Source organism: Cryptomeria japonica, chromosome 9 (genome assembly GCF_030272615.1).
Source record: "Cryptomeria japonica chromosome 9, Sugi_1.0, whole genome shotgun sequence".
In the NCBI taxonomy this organism is placed as follows: Eukaryota; Viridiplantae; Streptophyta; class Pinopsida; order Cupressales; family Cupressaceae; genus Cryptomeria; species Cryptomeria japonica.
This window is the reverse complement of record NC_081413.1, coordinates 253,881,205-253,899,367: the sequence shown is the minus strand read 5'-3', so window position 1 is coordinate 253,899,367 and position 18,163 is coordinate 253,881,205. Positions and strand designations below refer to the sequence as shown.

The following is an 18,163-nucleotide window of genomic DNA, read 5'->3' as shown; positions in this document are numbered from 1 at the left end:
TAGACTAGCAATATCCTTTTGAGCAATCTTGGCATATGTTGTCAATGGTGGAAGTCTAGTGAATAAAGAGATAAGTTATTTTACATGTTAATTCATTCTATTGGGATATTTAATTAGGTTGATGCTTCTCTTCAAGATATTCTTGAATTACCATGCCTTCAAGCTTAAGAGGGAGCTTGGTTTCTTCACTTAAAGGTATGCCATGATCATAATGATTGTGCTATGGGACCATTTCGTAAAAGTGAAGTAAGAAAAAGATTGGCATTTCTCATCTTTGATTTATGGTAACTTATGTTGGTTGTCTTCCTTGATTGATTCTTATATTATGCAATCTTCATGAGACTTGGTTACCACAATTTTATATTAAGAATCAAGAGGGAGTTCCATATGGAAGTTTTTGAGAAAATATGAAGCTAGATGTGTAGCTCATAGTTATAAGGAAACATTTGCTCTTACTGCTAGATATACTAATATTAGAAACATTATAGCTAATGTTGCAGGTTGGAAGTTGGGTATAAAGACTGTTTTCTTAATGTTGTCTATATTGAATAACTAGAAGGTTATGAGATTCAAGATAGAGAATCTCATGTGTGCAGATTAAAGAAAAGCTCTTTATGGCCTCAAGCAAGCTTCTTGAGCTTGGTATGAGAAGATTGACAAATATTTGATTAGTTTAGGATCTTGCAAGAATGATGTTGATTCTAACCTTTACTTTAAAAGTATTTTTTGGTGAAATGCTATTTCTGGATGAGTTATTTCTAACTGGTGAAAATAGTCTCATCTCTACATAAAGAAAGAATTAGCTTCAAAGTTTGAAATGAAAGACTTAGGCTTAATGCATTACTTTCCAGGGTTAGAAGTATGGCAAGATCTAATGAAATTATTCTAAGTCAAGGAAGTATACTGAATAGATTTGGAATGATGGATTGCGAACCTATGTCTACTCCTATGGAAACTAACTTGAAGAAATTCAATTCAATTTTGCAGATCCATCAGAGTACAGACAGATGATTGGATACTTGATGCATTTGTTATCAGCCAGTTTATGAACAAACCAAAGCATGTTCATCTTGCTGCAGCCAAGCATATTCTGAGATATTTGCCAAGAACAGTTGGCTACAGGCTGAAGTATCCAATCAACACTATCATCACCCTAGAACGCTACTTAGATTCTGATTGGGCAGGAAGGGTTAGAACACTTCAGGAATTTGCTTCAACTTGAGTTCTGCTCTAATCTCTTGGGCCAGCAGGAATCGGTCCTCAGTTGCATTGAGCACTGCTGAAGCTGAGTACATTGTGAAGCAGTGTGGCTTCACAAAGCTTCTTGCTAGGTTGTTTGGGCAACCTTGGGAACCCTCAGACATTAATTGTAACAATCAGAATTGTATTGAGATGTTTGTTAATCTTGTGTTTCATAACAGGCCAAAACATGTGAAAACTCATTATCACTATGTTCATGATATGGTACAGAAAGGTGCCATTCAACTGAATATGTCAGCATTGATGAGCAGATTGCAGCTATTCTCGCCAAGCCTCGTGTTCGAGTGAAGTTTGTGTGCTTCAGAAAGAGACTTGGAATTGTGGAGAACACAACCTTGGCTGAGAGGGAGTCTCAGTCCTAGTGATGCATTAAGTTACATTTCCACCCTCTGCGGGCAATGCAAGGTGGAGTCACCCTCTGTGGGCAATGCAAGGTGACATTGGATCCTTCTCTGGGAGAAGGTTGAGGTAAAAGACCTCCTCCACCCTCTACGGGCAATGCAAGGTGGAACCACCCTCTGAGAAAAGCAAGGTGGCAGGTTATTCTTCTCAATATAGAAGTTTTGAGGTGTACGACCTCCTCTCACCCTCTGCAGGCAATGCAAGGTAGATCCATCCTCTGCGGGCAATGCAAGATGGATATCATGAACAAAGTTCATGATGTATAATTGTATATCCTTCTTGCAGGTGTGCACTCATCCTCTGCAGGCAATGTAAGATGAATTTCATGGAAAAGTCCATGATGCCTGACTACACTACGACTTGGATAGTTGGTTGAATCCTCCCTAGCTAAGAGGGAGTGTTGAAATTATAGCTAGCTCAGATTATGTTTCAAATTTAAATGTTGCATAAATGCAATTCAAATTTGGTGTATAACTTGTGCGATTAAATTAATATTGGGTTGGGCCCAAAATCACACCATGTAACTTGTGATTAAGTTAAATGTAAGGGAGACTAATAATGTAACTTGTAATTGAGTCCAGCCCCAAATGAAACGTGTGATATGCAATTATTTATATAACTTGTAATCAAATTATTGGGTTGGGCCCAATTGGAAAATGTAACATGATTTGGGAGCCAAACTTGTCAAAAGGAAAATAATATAAAGAAGTTGGCCTAATGAGGCCAGGTCAACCTATGTAAGAGGATAACAAGACTCAATCATGGCAATCAGATATATACATTCAATCAATCATTCCTAGCAATAAAATATTTTGCCTTAGCGAATATCCTCTCTGCTCTTTTTCAGCAAATTGGTCTTCACAAAATCAACGAATTGCTTCATAACAGTTGGGTGAATTTGTATGCCAGACCAGGCTGTACATCTCCTTCACATATGTGCTAAATATTGTGCATGTCAAGCTACATTCCAATTCAAATCTATGCATCTTCAGGTAGCAGACTTATTGGCAGATTTGTTGGGTGATATCAAGCTACGACAATCATCTACCTTACAGCCGAAACCTTGCCTGTGCATGTTCTGATTAGGGTCTACACATAAAGGAATTCATATTGACAAAGCACTGCCCTAGATTGGGAGTCTTATCAGATAAGTGATCTGATCCTTATTGTAATTGTAATTTGCTCATACTAAAGGGTTTTGATTTTGGATCTTTAATGCTGGTTTTTCCTCCAGGAGGGAGGTTTTCCCAGGGTATATTGTGTTTTGTGTCTCGTGTGTTTACATTTAAGTTAATTTCTGAGTTTACTTAAATCTAATCACTAAAAACTAACAATCTGGTGTTTTGTTGCACGACATTTTAGGGTTTTCACAATTTTTTTGTCAAAAATTGATTGCAAGGTTTTCACAATTTTTTCCTCAAAAATTGTTCATTGGGTTTTCACAATTTTTTTCCTCAAAAATTGTTCATAGGGTTTATAATTTTTCTTTAAAATTATCTGTAATCTGCAAAGTTTGCGTGGGATTTTGGTTTTCACGATTTTTTCCTCAAAATATTTTTGTTGGGTTTTCATGATTTTTTCCTCAAAAATTGTTCCTAGAGTTTATAATTTTTCCTTAAAAATTATCATCTGTAATTTGTGATCTTCGCATGGGATTTTGGTTATCTAGGTTTTTACCGTTTTTTCCGAAAAAATGATGATATGTAAAATCCAGTTTTCAAGGTTTGACGGTTTTTTCCTCAAAAATCGTGCTTTGTTGCAGTCAAGTTTTGGGTCACACCTGGAGTTGTTGGGGCAAACATCTACAAACGTGGTATCTTGCAATCTATTTTGGAGTTGCTAGAGCAAACAATGCTCAGTACTCTTCTACAAAAGTTTTTGCAAGTTTGTTAAATTGTGTTTGTTGCTCATTAGAGGGTTTGCCGATTTTTCCTCAAAATCGTGGTTTCAGGCTTCTGAGGATTACATCAGGTTGGACGGCTTCTGGTACTCTTGGTCATTAACATTTTGTAGATCTGGGAGGGCCTTTGTACAAGCTGAGTATTCTTTGCAGCATGTTCTTTGCATTTATGATCAATAGACCTACAATGTGTTCTGTAGGGTATTGAGTACGATGGTCATTAGGGAGAGTATTAAAATAAAATTATATCTATTCTATAATGGTCATCTTAGTTGTCGACTCATTTAGCTTTTTGCTTTTTAGTTCGTTAAGTGAAACTATTGCTTCTTTTATAAGAATGCATAGTTGCTTTTTAGATTTTAGCTTTTAGCTTTATTTAGCGCTTTAAGCGTTTTAAATTCATGTTGAAGCTTTAGATTCACAGTTCGTTTTTTTAGAACACCAGCTTGTCATTCCTTTATATACGCTTGTAAATTCGTTACTAAATTAATTCAATATCATTCGACTATTGATTCAATTATTTTTCATACATGTTTCAGATATTTAACTTCCCAGCTTGGCTATCAACGAGAATTTAAAATTCCAAATAAAAGAAATTAGGATTTCTTAACTACATTTTCAAAGAACTATAAGAATGTACAAAGAGATGGAAGTTTAATTGGCAATAGTGATCTTATTGGCATGAAGTCTATCAGATGAAATGAATTTGACAGAAAGGTAAGCTGGCTATTTTTGTATAAAATAACACTATTGAGAGCATTCATCCAGTTTGGTCTTTTGAATGCAATCAGCTGGTTGCACTTGTATATAAAACTAAAACTTGTAATTCTGATGCTTCCTATTATTTCCTCTTGAAACTGTTCACTAGCCAAAGTTTTTAGCTGTCAATATCTCATCATTTGCATTTAAGTCTCACTTATTTTCAACAAAGCTATGACTCCAATAGTTCTAGTTCCATGCTCTGTGGGGATCTGTGTGCCCCCATCATAACTTCTTTATTTCATTCCTTTCCCTAGACTATGTGATCAATGTGCTTTACATTTGCGTGCTCTTGCCCTTGATCTACACTCTAAGTTTTCCATTCAATAAACTGTAGTTCTTTTGTTAACAGTGTCCATATCTACACTATATGTTTTCCATTCAATAAACTATGGTTCTGTTGTTAACAATGTCCATATCTACACTATAAGTTTTCCATTAAATAAACTGTAGTTCTATTGTTAACAGTGTCCGTACATAATACCAGAGTTGCTTGGACTGGCACACCCCACAATATTTTGGTAGCACATGGTATACACCTATACTCAATAAATGCACCTAGATGCACCCAATCATACAAAGGATGCATTTAGTATGCACGTTGAATATGGGACACATTTCCCACAAATAAGGTGCGCTTATCTCACGCACCCTCTACAAAATTTGAAAAGGGAAACACTTAACAATGTAAAATAATTATGTAACATCAAATGAAGCTTTTTAAAAGCAGTGTCTTGGTAGTGGTACAGACTCAGCAAGTCTCGTTGAGGGCTCACAGATACAAGTCCCAGTCAAGCTCAGCCAATCTGCTCCCTGAACTCACAGACTTGACCACATCTGACAGCCAAGACTCACTAATCTACTGGAAACTTACAAATTTTGGCAGCTACGTTGACAGACAAGAATGAGACTGCAAAACATATAATCAAATTTATACTTTCAAAAAAAAAACACTAAAAAATTGCGTAGCTTTGACCAAGTTTTTGCCGAGTCCAATTTCTCAACACTAGTTTAAAAGATAAGAATATGTATTGTATCTTACACATAACTCTGTTCCAAAGGTGAAATGAATACCTGTTGTTTTGAATTGCCTTAAATGTTAAAAGACTAAACAAGTAACACATGAATGGTATTCCAAATTCATTCCAAGATGAGTAAGACCAAAAACTTGAAATATAAAGAACAGAAGCTAAAATTCATTTTTGTGGATATCTAACACAATTATGATTAAGGTATACCATTCCAATCAACCCAATTATGATTAAGGTATACCATTCCAAGTAACACATGAATGGTATTCGAAATTCATTCCAAGATGAGTAAGACCAAAAACTTGAAATATAAAGAACAGAAGCTAAAATTCATATCGACATTACATAGCAACCCACACTCAATTGTACTTCTATTGTTTTCCAGCACCATAATACTGAAAGATGACAGTTTTAAGTCAATGCCTTCAGGCCCTCATCCTGACAAATAAACTGACCGTCTGACAAGCAACTTCTCATATGAAATTGAGAACAAATGGAAGTTGAACAAATGCATAAAGAACTCTATGCCATTTATAGGAATGAAATAATGAAAGCACTTACCTATAATTTTTTGAATCATTTCTCAGTAACTTAATTGTTTCAAGGACAATTAGACCAGCGATAATTGCATTTGTTGTTGCAATTGCATGGACAATATTGCCTGCAATACCTTTTGCTTCAAAGAGACTCTGCATTGGGATGCCAAAAGAAGAAGCTCGAAGATTTGCAGCTGCAGTCACAAACTCAACAGCTAACTGGTCATCTTTGTCGAAAGTCAAATTCCCAATGTCCTGAGATATAATAGAAAATATTGATTAACAGCTACCCTTTGATGAATCTGAGGCATTTCCACCTACAGAACATATTTACAGAGCAATAAGCAATCTCAAGGAAGGTCTAAGCATGGGTAACTAAAATTGAAGAAAGATGGAATAGATGCAGACTAACATTTTTTCTTCCTTCAAGAAAAAGTTGCAAAGCCTTCAAGAAAATTCTTGCATTATCACTACAAGTCCAAATGTCCTGTGAATTTTTTAGTTCCAAGGCAGCCATTGCAGATAGAGAATGATCTCTTTCCTTGCCAAATGAATTATGAGAATTTCCATTCGGTTCTTCATCCCTTGTAGGAAGAATATCCTTAATATATATAGGAACCGGTGCTCTCCTTTTCTTCCAAGTTTCTGAATTTTGTAAAGCAATCTCAATGTTATATCCAAAAACATGATCAAAGATTCGTTTTCCATAGTCTTCATGGCTTTCACCCTCACGGAAATCAAATGCATCTCTGTCATCCTTCGCTGAACCTGTTGCAGTGTCATTAGACTGCGCATTAAGATCACTTGCTTGGCTCCTATCACCAAACAACTTGGCAAAAAGCAGCTCTTTTGCCCAAACGATGCAATGTACAAACTGCAAAATTTAATTGTTAAAGATCAATATCCAGGAATAACATGTCTGCATCAACTAATCATTTCCTATTTTCCATAAGTAGCAGAAAAGACAAGCAGTCCCATATACCAAAAAATACAATAAAATCTCATAATGCAAGCCATTATCTATTGATGAGTATATAGTGTATAAAAGAATGCCATCTTTGAAGATTGCAAAAAATTTTAGTTACTCACACAAATAAGCAAATGAACAGGTGCAGAAAATTGATTTTCTTATCCAGACAAATGCTGGTTCTTAAAAACATGAATCTAGAAATGCAATTTAAAAGGAAATTTCAAGAGAATGCAAAAGCAAAATTATTTAATAAATCTTTACTAAATCTGTTGACAAACCATGAAGATGACAAGTAATAAAGTTTTTAGAAAATGCCAAATCAGCCCTTGATGATATTTCAAACCAAAAATACAACTTAAGCATGAAAATTTTTAATTGTGCCATTATGGCTCAGGAAATACTGCATACTTTGAATCGAACTAGACAGCCCAGTTTATATATTAGGTTGGACATATCAGAAGCATCCAAGCACAATATCAGGAATTTCAAACACATTAGGAGGAAATACCAGTTCGTGAGTAGGGCCAAAACCCATGAATTGCAAATCAGCCAATTAATATATTGGTAGAGCACCTAGAGAAATAATCATGAGGTGCTAGGTCAGGTACTAGCCAGTCTATGTTAGCTATAGTAACTAAACACAACAATCTAGATCCACACTTATAAATGCATTTAGTCTGACAAGCTTATGAATTAAAAATGTTAACCTTACAAATGGCTTGACTTGACATCTCATGGCAGAGCACACAAAGTAGCATTTTTAAAGGCCATGTGTTCAACTCCTAGCCAATTCATTTTAGCTAGATACTAAGCACAACCATCCAGAGACATGCATTTAAATGTTTTGGTGTGTGAGGCTTGCAGATCCAAAGTTTGATGTCTTGATTAACAGGGCCCAGGATCCTCTGTTCAATGCAACTTGTAATCTTCATCGTGCACAACTCTATATCTCTATTTGTTTATCTTCAGAGCACAAATATTAAGATGTGTTATCTGCAACTTTACGGCCTTTGCAAATCTATTGGTTGTGAGACATCTTAGTGCAGCCTCATATGCTCATTTGTAGTTTTTTTATGACACTCTTCTGTTATCAAAGTCATGGACAGTTATACAAAGAACATCTATGAATTTCGGGTGGTATCAGTGTTCTCTATTTGTAAAAGGTGTTTCCAAATTAGCTATTTATTAGCTTATAAATCAGCCCCACGTGCTCCCAAAGATTGGACATTGAGATTTTCATTACAGACCATTATGCCATCAGAAGGGTTTTACACACAGAACTGCAGGAAGAATGTATATAAGATGGTGTCTACACGAGCAAACCTCTTTTAGTTCAATTATGGAATCAAATATTGAGGGTATAAAACATCATGAACAACCTCTCCTGTTACCAGTCTTAAGCAGTTTGAAGCCTCTAACATAACCAATTATCGTCAGATTTAAATTGTGGCTTGACTATGACAATACTTATATCTTACACAATATAGGCTATAATAATATACAGTTAGGGTAGCCATGCATCCCATCACCTTTTGAAAGATTTAACAAGAGTAGTTGCATTAGAAGGGGCTGGAGAGATTTCATGCATCATCAGACCTGAGCAGTGCCACTATTTAATTTATTTACTAACACAGATAAAAGGGAAAAAGAACTTCTAGCAAGAGGATTTAACAGAACTAATTTGAGTTCCAAGGTTCAACTAGTTACTGGGTTCTCCAGGAACACAGGCTGAACCCAAACCCAAACCAGTCTAGAGCAGGTTCTGATCCTGATCCAGGTCCTGCCTAGGTCCACCCAAGGTTCTGCCCCCTGTTCCAAGTGATCCCTGCTAGAGTTATGAAAGAACAAAATGTAAGGTTGCTTTAACCTTCATGTCCATGGGGTGCTTAGAGCTCCCATTGTTATGTTAGATTGGAGCCCAATGAGGGCTTAAGCCTCTATTTTTCAGCAACAGGAGGTCCCCTGAAGAAAAAAAAAATTGCTACAAGATTATTTGGAATCTTTTCCTGGAAAATAGGAGCTCCTACTTTTTAGGCTTACATATTTGAGCAAGTGGATATGGGGTGGAGCTAGAAATTGCCCCACCAGCTTAGGAATGTTATCTGTCACTTGTCAATCATCTAAGTTCAGATTTCTGTTAAAAAAAAAAATTAGAGGGAAAATGACTTTTTTTACTTGTTTTTATCACTGCACAGAAGACCAACAACAGACAAAGTACTGTAATCATGAGACCACCAGCTTCCTTAAATTTTGGAGCTTAAACTTTTAAGCTGAACTGCACTACAAAATTCATGAGACCAGCAGCTTTGAATTATTCCTAAAACCCTCAACAGCTCCAGCTCTATTTTTTAGGAAGCCCCCCTCCATGGGACCCCAGCCTTAGTCTAGGAAAACATAGGCTATCTGCTGCCCTATTTAGTTGTTTTGCTTCTGAAACCCATTCAACTCTCAAGCTTAAGAGAGAGGACCAGTATGTTTAAATCATCAATCTAAATAATGGTGAAATTTGGTTTACAGTAACCCAGTACTAAACTTTTTGGTATGGTATCTGTCAATCCAATCTCAAAATGTGCTTGTTGTTTTCTTTGACAAATGTCATTTTTGCTCCAATCCTGAAGGGGTTAGTCATTTCTACTGACAGGGTATAATACACAATCCATCTTTGAATCATGAATCAAATGCAGATGCACTAATATAATGTTAAGAATAAATAAATATTTTATGTAACATTAGTGTAATTAAATTAATTTTTAGGTGGTTGGTGGGTTCTATTTCCTAACTGAATTATCTCTAGTATTCATCCACCTTTCATGAATAATACTTCGCTAAATGTTTGTCTGAAACCATTATGGTATCATAGCCAAGCCTAGGAGTCCAAAGCACCCACAGTGTGGCTCAATAGAAGATGTTGGAAAAATGAACCACACCCAAACCATAAAAGGACAGGTCACAAAGTGGGTTATAGCTCAGTGGTAGAGCACCCCAGCAGCAAATGGGAGGTCCTGGGTTTTAGTTCTAGCTGATCCAAGAAAAGATTAATCTATATATTATTTTGATTTATATTTAACATTTGACAATCGACATTAAATTATAAATTATCAGCTGTGCTGCGTATTTAATTTTGTATATTTTACACAAAAAATGTATATTTCAATATATTTCTATATATTTTTTTATATCTCGGTTACTAGATTGCTCAAAAACTAAGCCAATTCTGAGCACAAAATGTCTGAGAATTGAGAGTCAATGGAATCAGCGTTGAAACAGGCAAGGTTCAGAATTTTAGTACTTGAATTGTTTACAAATTTTGCTGACTTCTTGACCTCTGAAAAATGCTAAACAATGTTCTTTATTTCCAAAAATTAAAAATCCTAGATGTAATTCTTATTCAAACCGAAACACTTCAAACTGCATTACCCCATTTTGTTTCAAACCTAAACTAAAAATCAAAAAATAATAAGAACCAAATTTTGTTTCAGACGAAAATCATGAATCGAAAAAAATAATCTCGTTTTATTTCAGATGAAAACTATGAATCAAAAAATATTAGTTTAACTGTCTCATAACATTTTGTGGATAGAATTGTTACACTATAGCACTACCCTGTAGGGAGAAAAGTAGGGCTTGGGACCATCACTGATGAGTGTGCCTCAATCACAAGATGAGATAAAAACTCCTAAAAGCCTTACATTTTGTTGATGGAGTAGTGAATTATCACGAAGAGCATCCACTTCATCAATTAACAATCTCAAAGTTGTTTTCTTTGGTGGCACCTGCCCGGATGGGAATTTGAATAAACGACGCTGGAATAAGTATGATTGAATACATTCTATCATTTTAGAAAAAGTTGTACTACTAATTGTTACACATTATATAATATACATTATAATTTAATTTATATTTATTATTTATTATTATAATATTAAATTCTAAATGAAATCAGAAATAATTTTTCAAATTTATAGTTTAAATAATATAATAATTAATATTACAAAAATAATTTTAAATTTTATAACTAAACTAGTATATACAAATTGTTTATTAAAGTATATACTAATAATTATATAATAAATTATAAATTAATAATAATAATAGATTTTAAAATAACATATAATTAATATATTTAATTTTTCATTAATATATATATATGGTTTTTATATGTTTTTTGTACAGATGTACCCAAATGTACCCAGCCCCCAAAAAAATTTGACATACCGGCATACCACACCCACAGACCCATACCCATACCTGATTCCAATTCAGCAACTTAATTTTTTATATAATGTATATTGCATAGCCAAATTCCACTGTACTGAACTTGGGGAAAATTCACGAACAGTTGAACCCAAACTCAAACTGGAAACATAAAATTCAACACTTTAGTACTTCTCCATTTCAGTCTTTCAGCCCAATATCCCTTTGCATATTTCAGAACCTAAAACAAATTCCTAGATATCCAACCCCTATTATTGCACCAAAGGCACATCTGTTAACATTGAAGGAACACAGCCTTTAAATTCTCGGCCCAGTCCCACCTAATTTTTCAATGCCCACTTCATCGTGGACTGTTGAGACTGTTTACATATGCCATCAGAAGTTTATTGCTACATATGGAGTGCCATGAGTTGCATTTTACAGAGATGCATACTAAAACATTATGCATATTCTCGTTGTGTTTCTCAATCCTGTTAGAGTTGCATACAAGTTCATGACATCTTTATTTATGTACTGAACTTGGGGAAAATTCACGAGCAGTTGAACCCAAACTCAAACTGGAAACATAAAATTCAACACTTTAGTACTTCAATTCAGTCTTTCAGCCCAATATCCCTTTGCATATTTCAAAACCTAAAGCAAATTGCTAAATATCCAACCCCTATTATTGCACCAAAGGTACATCTGTTAACATTTGAAGGAACAACAGCCTTTAAATTCTTGGCCCAGACCCAGCTAAATTTTCAATGCCCACTTCAGCCTGGACTGTTGAGACTGTTTACATATGCCATCAGAAGTTTATTGCTAAATATGGAGTGCCATGAATTGCATTTTACAGAGATGCATACTAAAACATTATGTATATTCTCGTTGTGTTTCTCAATCCTGTTAGAGTTGCATACAAGTTCATGACATCTTTATTTGTGTTCAGTTCAATCAATTGACATTTCTCAGCAAGATGCTCTCCAGCCTCCTGCATTATGTTACACATTTTACTGCATCCAAATATTGAACAGATGATCTGACATCAGGTCACTCTGCTGCCACATGGCAGTTGTGTAGTGCTTTCAAATAAGAAATTTATCAGGAACTACTGATTTGTTATAGCTCCTAGTTACCCTTACTGTAAAATTTTGCACATTAGTCTAATTTGTATGATAGCAGTGTCATTCAAGATTGCTAATAACTCTGGGCTCTCGCAGACATGGTATGGTCTGCAATTTGTATTAATTTCCATCAGTATCTATATAGTATTGAAATATTTGCTAAAATGAATATAGCTAATGATTTTCAGACACAAACTTGTCTAATGGTGTGAATCAGGACTTGAAGCCAATCCTAAAACATGCTGAAACAATTGGAAATCCTTGACAGTGACCAATGTGATATCTAGAGAAGTTTATCGCACATAAAACATCTGCTTCAGAATAATTTACAATTAATTTCAAAACATTACTAACTTTTTACCTAAAGATTTAATTCCCAGTGTTAGCAAATACTATGTTATTATAGCACAGCTCTGTCATCAATAGAGCTTTCACTAACTCGTCCTTTTATTAGCCTCCAGTTTCTAGCATATTAAACTGGTAAACTAGGCAGGATGCAACATAGCATAAAACATTTCAAGGATGTTCGAGAGGACCTCAAATCTCAAGGAACTGATAAAAATTGGTTACCTCAAATTTCACGATATGTTTTTAGAAGGAAAGAAATTATACTGTGAGACTGCCATCCCCAGAAAATGCCCAGACTACAATTCTTGAAATGCATTCTGCCATCTGTCCATGGAATATAGGAATTATATCAACAAAGAATAACCAACATAAATAAATGGACATCAAAAGTACAAGAAGTTACAGTGACCAATCAAGTGTTCCTTAAAGGATTTCAATAACTTCAAGCAACTTGAAATCTTTAAGACACATGCTTCTTCAAGATAGTCTCTGTTCTGAGAAATAATTAAGGCTTCCATAATATATTTTGACCTTTAAAAGTCAAAACAATTTGATATGGCAATAATTGCATAACTGCATTAAAAATCACCAACATCATGTTGTTTGAACCAAGTTTTTTTCAATTTTTCATCAGCTTTCAAACTTAAGATGATGACCTTCTTGCATTAATACTACTTTAATGTCTTGCACAAAGACATCATACAATAATGAATGTCCCATTAAAATCAGGGGCAGCCCAAACTGGAGTGAAAGTGAGAGTCCCTAGTTACTTAAAAGCTTAAGTTGCAACATCAAAACCATGCAAAGAAGCTTTTCAGCAATGCATAGTTTCAGACAAAATGCCAGACCTGACAGACCAATCAATCCTCCAAGGCCCTTCATATCTTTTGCCAAGAGCCACTCAACTACTGTCTTTATCTCTTGTGGTATCACCTTAGCTCCTTCATTGGCTCACAAGTAATTCAAATACTGAAAAAGCACACTTCAAGTTTCAGTATCATGTTCATTATCTTCAACTATTTAGAATTCTGGAGCAACATGTCAAGGATTTTTTCCCACATTTTGTTGCAACTACACATCATCAAAGTAAAATTACACAAATTTTCAAAGAAAAGCCTTTAAAACAGATTCTTGAAACTGGAGAATGTAGAAATAGCTAAGATACCGGTTTTGTGGCTTAGGCTCTGGGTGCAGGGCCGGGTTTGATGGGGGTTCGGATGCAATCCTGCTCCGGTTCTAGGTATGCTCTGGATTCAGCCCTGCTGGCTCATGTGAATATTCAATCCATTCTCTGTCCTTTTTGATCCCTCTGTTCTGCAATCCATTCTTTGCCATTTTTGATACCTCCATTCTCTGCTCTCCGATATGTGCTCTCCCTGTGTTTTGTTCTCGCGGCTTCCATAGTATTTTTGACCCACGGGCCGATATGTGCTCTCCCTGTGTTTCGTTCTCGCTGCTTCCATAGTATTTTTAACCCACAGGGCTTCCATATTATTATTTTTTAAACACCATAAAGTTTATCTAGATTTATTTTTATATATTTAATAAAGTTTATTAAAATATGCTTTTTAATTTATTTATTAATTTTAAATTTTTTTTAACTCATCACTAAAAGGTAACAGAAACTTATCTTTGTGCGTGATTTGGTTGAGACCTCTATAATACACACAATCTCAAGGATCCATATTTCTTTCTGACCATGATCACTAGGGGAGAAAGGAAAATCTAGTAGGGTTTAATATGTTGGTGTCTACTACCTACCATGTGCCAAACTGGTGTCTACTACCTACCGTGGTTAACGGTAAAGTTTAGTATTGGGAGGTTGAATACACAAAATTAGCTCTCAACAGCATGGTAAAGCTACCTAATTATTTGAAAACCAATAGGAGTTCTATATGTCCATGCCACTGAACGACAGCTTACAACTACTATGGATATGGTAAGAGTTTCTGGCAAACCACTGAGTACAGCTATGAAAATATTCCATCAAGCCCATTTTTTAGTGGTTTTACAAGTTGATAAAAACTAATCACCTAAATTGGAAGGTTTTTAAATTATAAGCAATAAACCTTTTCTTTTTTATCGAAGCCAATGAACATGTTTCCAAGATTCACAAAAAGATGCATACTTTTCAAGGCCATTAACTACCAGAACAACATTTATGCCCCCTAAATTAATAGAACACTGAAGGGAATCAATGAGATAATACCAGTATTCCGTCTTATGTTATCACTTACCTTCAGATTGAAGAGAATTATTTTTGACAATCAAAACTCAAATACAAATATCTAATGGCCAACGTTATTGGTTTGATCTACTGATCCAACAGATCTTGACATAATTTTAGATTACTCAAATGCGTTTTCAATGTTTTTATAAACTTGTGCAAGAAATGATAATGCTTGCCTAACACAAAATTGACAAATTGATAAAAATAAAATTTTAATTTTAAAAAGGAAGCCCAAAAAAGGCCAGAACACACAACCAATTTGACACAAATGTTTTTAAGGTGAAACATGCTAGGTATAAAAGACTGAGAAAATGAAAAATGGCCAGCACAGGCCCCATGTCTTGTCACGAGAGTTGCAGGAAACAGAAATGGTATTGGATACAGAAACGGTATCAGATATGTATACAGTATCAGATAAAAGTATGCTTATTTCAACCATTGATACATCAAAGGGTCTAATCTGTCAAACGTCTTTTACCAAGTTTTGCAAGAATCATGGCCAAATACAGACTGGTCCAGACCAAGCACTGATACTATTAATGAAAAAAGTGTTACAAAATAGTTTTAAAAACCCTCACAAACAGCTTTTTTTAGTCTTGATTGAGGATGCAGACCACAAGATTGCCACAACAAAACTCACATAGTGCAGCTAGTGGGAGTATTAATAGCACTGTTTATAGTTCCAATGGACCAGCTAATGACTTAGATGCTCTCAATGAAGAGCGATATGATGATTTGCATTAATTTTCCATATGCACTGGCACTAGTATAAACCTTTTTGATTTATCTGTAACATCTGACAATTAGTGGTTATCTTGCTCTCAATGAAGAGCGATATGATGATTTGCATTAATTTTCCATATGCACTGGCACTAGTATAAACCTTTTTGATTTATCTGTAACATCTGACAATTAGTGGTTATCTTTTGTATATAATTTTGTGTATTTTGTGCAAATACACGACATACTGAACCCAGTAAAAAGAAACAGCAAACAGCTGAAACAAAACCTGCAACATAGTATAGAACATAACTTTGAAAATTGTTATATATATATATATATATATTCATTTTCTTTCAATATGTTTGTGTCTTTAGTGATTTGAATATATATGTGTGTGGACAACTTTTTTAAGTTCTTTGTTGCAACTTTTTGAATGCATTTTCATAAACCCTAAACCAAAATAGCACAATACAACATGATTCCAAATCCAGAAATCTCAAATATGGACCAAGTATGGGCTTGTATTTGGATATGTATGGATACGATAGCCATGCCATATCCAGGAATATTGTATTCACATCTAGTATCTGTTACAAGGATCATGTATGTACACAAGAGAGGAGATGTATATGGGAACTTTGCTCATCACTTTTCCTACTCAAAAACAAAATTATGATACTCTACCAACACCAGTCTCTCTCTGTTGGCTGTTCCCAAAATGGTTTCAAAATGCACCTTAATGTGTTGGTTACAATTTCAGTGTATCAGTTGTAATTCCAAGGCAGTTAATCTTTCAAATACTCTTCTATGTCAGTTATATTGATCAAATGATTGGTCTCCTAATCACTCTTGTACACCAATTACCTACTTAAGTGCTTAGTCTTCCTACTAATCTTCTAACATGTCAAGTAGGACCCAAGAATCTTCATCTATAATCTTCTGACATCTGTAGACCCCTAAATTTCTGAAATGCATCCTTGCATCAACAGTTTGACATCTTGTCTACCACTGAACCATCGTTTAGGCCACAAACTATTATAGGAATAGCTATAATAAGTACAACCTTAAAAAAAGACAGCCATACCTAGAAGACTTGTGTTGACAATACTTGAAACTACACTTAAATGGAACCCAGAAGACAATGGCCACATGAGGATAATCAATATTAGAGGCACAATTTCTAATAACTGCAGTCATATATTTAGCAAGATATACTGATAGGAAACAAAACTACTCTCTGAAGGATGAAAATATAAACCATGGGAATTGTCTTTATCAACAACATCTAACAGGTAAAATCGGTGTTGCATTACATTTACACAGAAAACTGAAAGTGTAAATGGAATTCAATTATACAGGTTAAAAATGGGGAATTTTACCGTAAACCTAAAAAAGAAGGCAGTTAATCTTTCAACTACTCTTCTATGTCAGTTACATTAATCAAATGATTGGTCTCCTAACCACTCTTGTACACCAATTACCTAATTAAGTGCTTAGTCTTCCTCCTAATCTTCTAACATGTCAAGTAGGACCCAAGAATCTTCATCTAGCATCTTCTGACATCTGTAGACCACTAAATTTCTGAAATGCATCCTTGCATCAACAGTTTGACATCTGTCTACAACTAAACCATCGTTTAGGCCACAAACTATTATAGGAATAGCTATAATAAGTACAACCTTACAAAAAGACAGCCATACCTAGAGGACTTGTGTTGACAATACTTGAAACTACACTCAAACGGAACCCACAAGACAATGGCCACATGAGGATAATCAATATCAGAGGCACAATTTCTAATAACTGCAGTCATATACTTAGCAAGATTGATAGGGAACAAAACTACTCTCTGAAGGATGAAAACATAAACTATGGAAATTGTCTTTATCAACAACATCTAACAGATTCAATCGTTGTTGCATTACATTTACACAGCAAACTGAAAGTGTAATTGGAATTCAATTATACAGGTTAAAAATGGGAAATTGATGAGAAATTTTACTGTAAACCTAAAAAAGAGCAGTCTTTAACTTCTAAAAGCATGAAAATGCAGTTTATTCAACAAGCCGCAATTCTTTTCCAAAAACACCCAGGCACAGCCCAGCTCCAGGTGCTGATTAACATGGTTAATAACATAATTGTGCTTCATTCCCAACTTTTGCTTCTATAGGTAAAATACAATCAAAAAGGATTCCAGAGAGCCAATTCATTATGAATGAATCAAAGCATCTTCATCCAAATTGCATGCCATAAAACATATGACAACCTTAATATTCTTGACAAGATAGAAAATAATATACAATTTCAATTTGAAGGTAACATCAAAGACATTTTTATTTTTTAAGCAGATAAACACAAAAGGTATATATTAATAACTCTCAAATGTCATGTAAAATGATCTTTTTACGATGTCTTCATCTAATTCATAATTCCAATTTCCATAGAATATAGGTGCTAACAAAATAAAAAACATTATGTCTCATGTAAACGAAATCATGACCTTCACATTGTCACTAAATAGGAAAAATAGATGTCAAAATAAAAGAATTACTATTCACCATAAATATGTGTTTGAATCAATCTTCATCTTAACCTAAAAAATGCTGTACAAAAGATCACAGACAAAATAAGGCTGTATTAGAAAAGAAGTAAAATTAGAAGGAAAGCTTCCAGAACTTTCCGT

At 34.7% G+C, this 18,163-nt stretch overlaps 1 protein-coding gene and 1 long non-coding RNA gene across 3 annotated transcripts in view; both read right to left on the bottom strand.

Annotated features, from left to right (window-relative positions):
• LOC131034485 (SUMO-activating enzyme subunit 2) overlaps positions 1-18,163 on the bottom strand; it is a 101,763-nt gene that overhangs the window by 37,085 nt on the left and 46,515 nt on the right. For both annotated transcript variants that reach the window (XM_059211347.1, XM_057965992.2), the window contains 2 exons: positions 6,301-6,762; positions 5,914-6,143 (listed from right to left, as the gene is read on the bottom strand). In XM_059211347.1, coding sequence (XP_059067330.1) covers positions 5,914-6,143; positions 6,301-6,762 — 692 coding nt within the window. The remainder of the gene's footprint in view (positions 1-5,913; positions 6,144-6,300; positions 6,763-18,163) is intronic.
• LOC131034486 (uncharacterized) lies at positions 12,744-18,156 on the bottom strand. The gene is made up of 3 exons (XR_009103803.2): positions 13,693-18,156; positions 13,376-13,496; positions 12,744-12,851 (listed from the first exon to the last, which is right to left on the bottom strand). It is a non-coding gene; the product is annotated as an uncharacterized LOC131034486 (long non-coding RNA).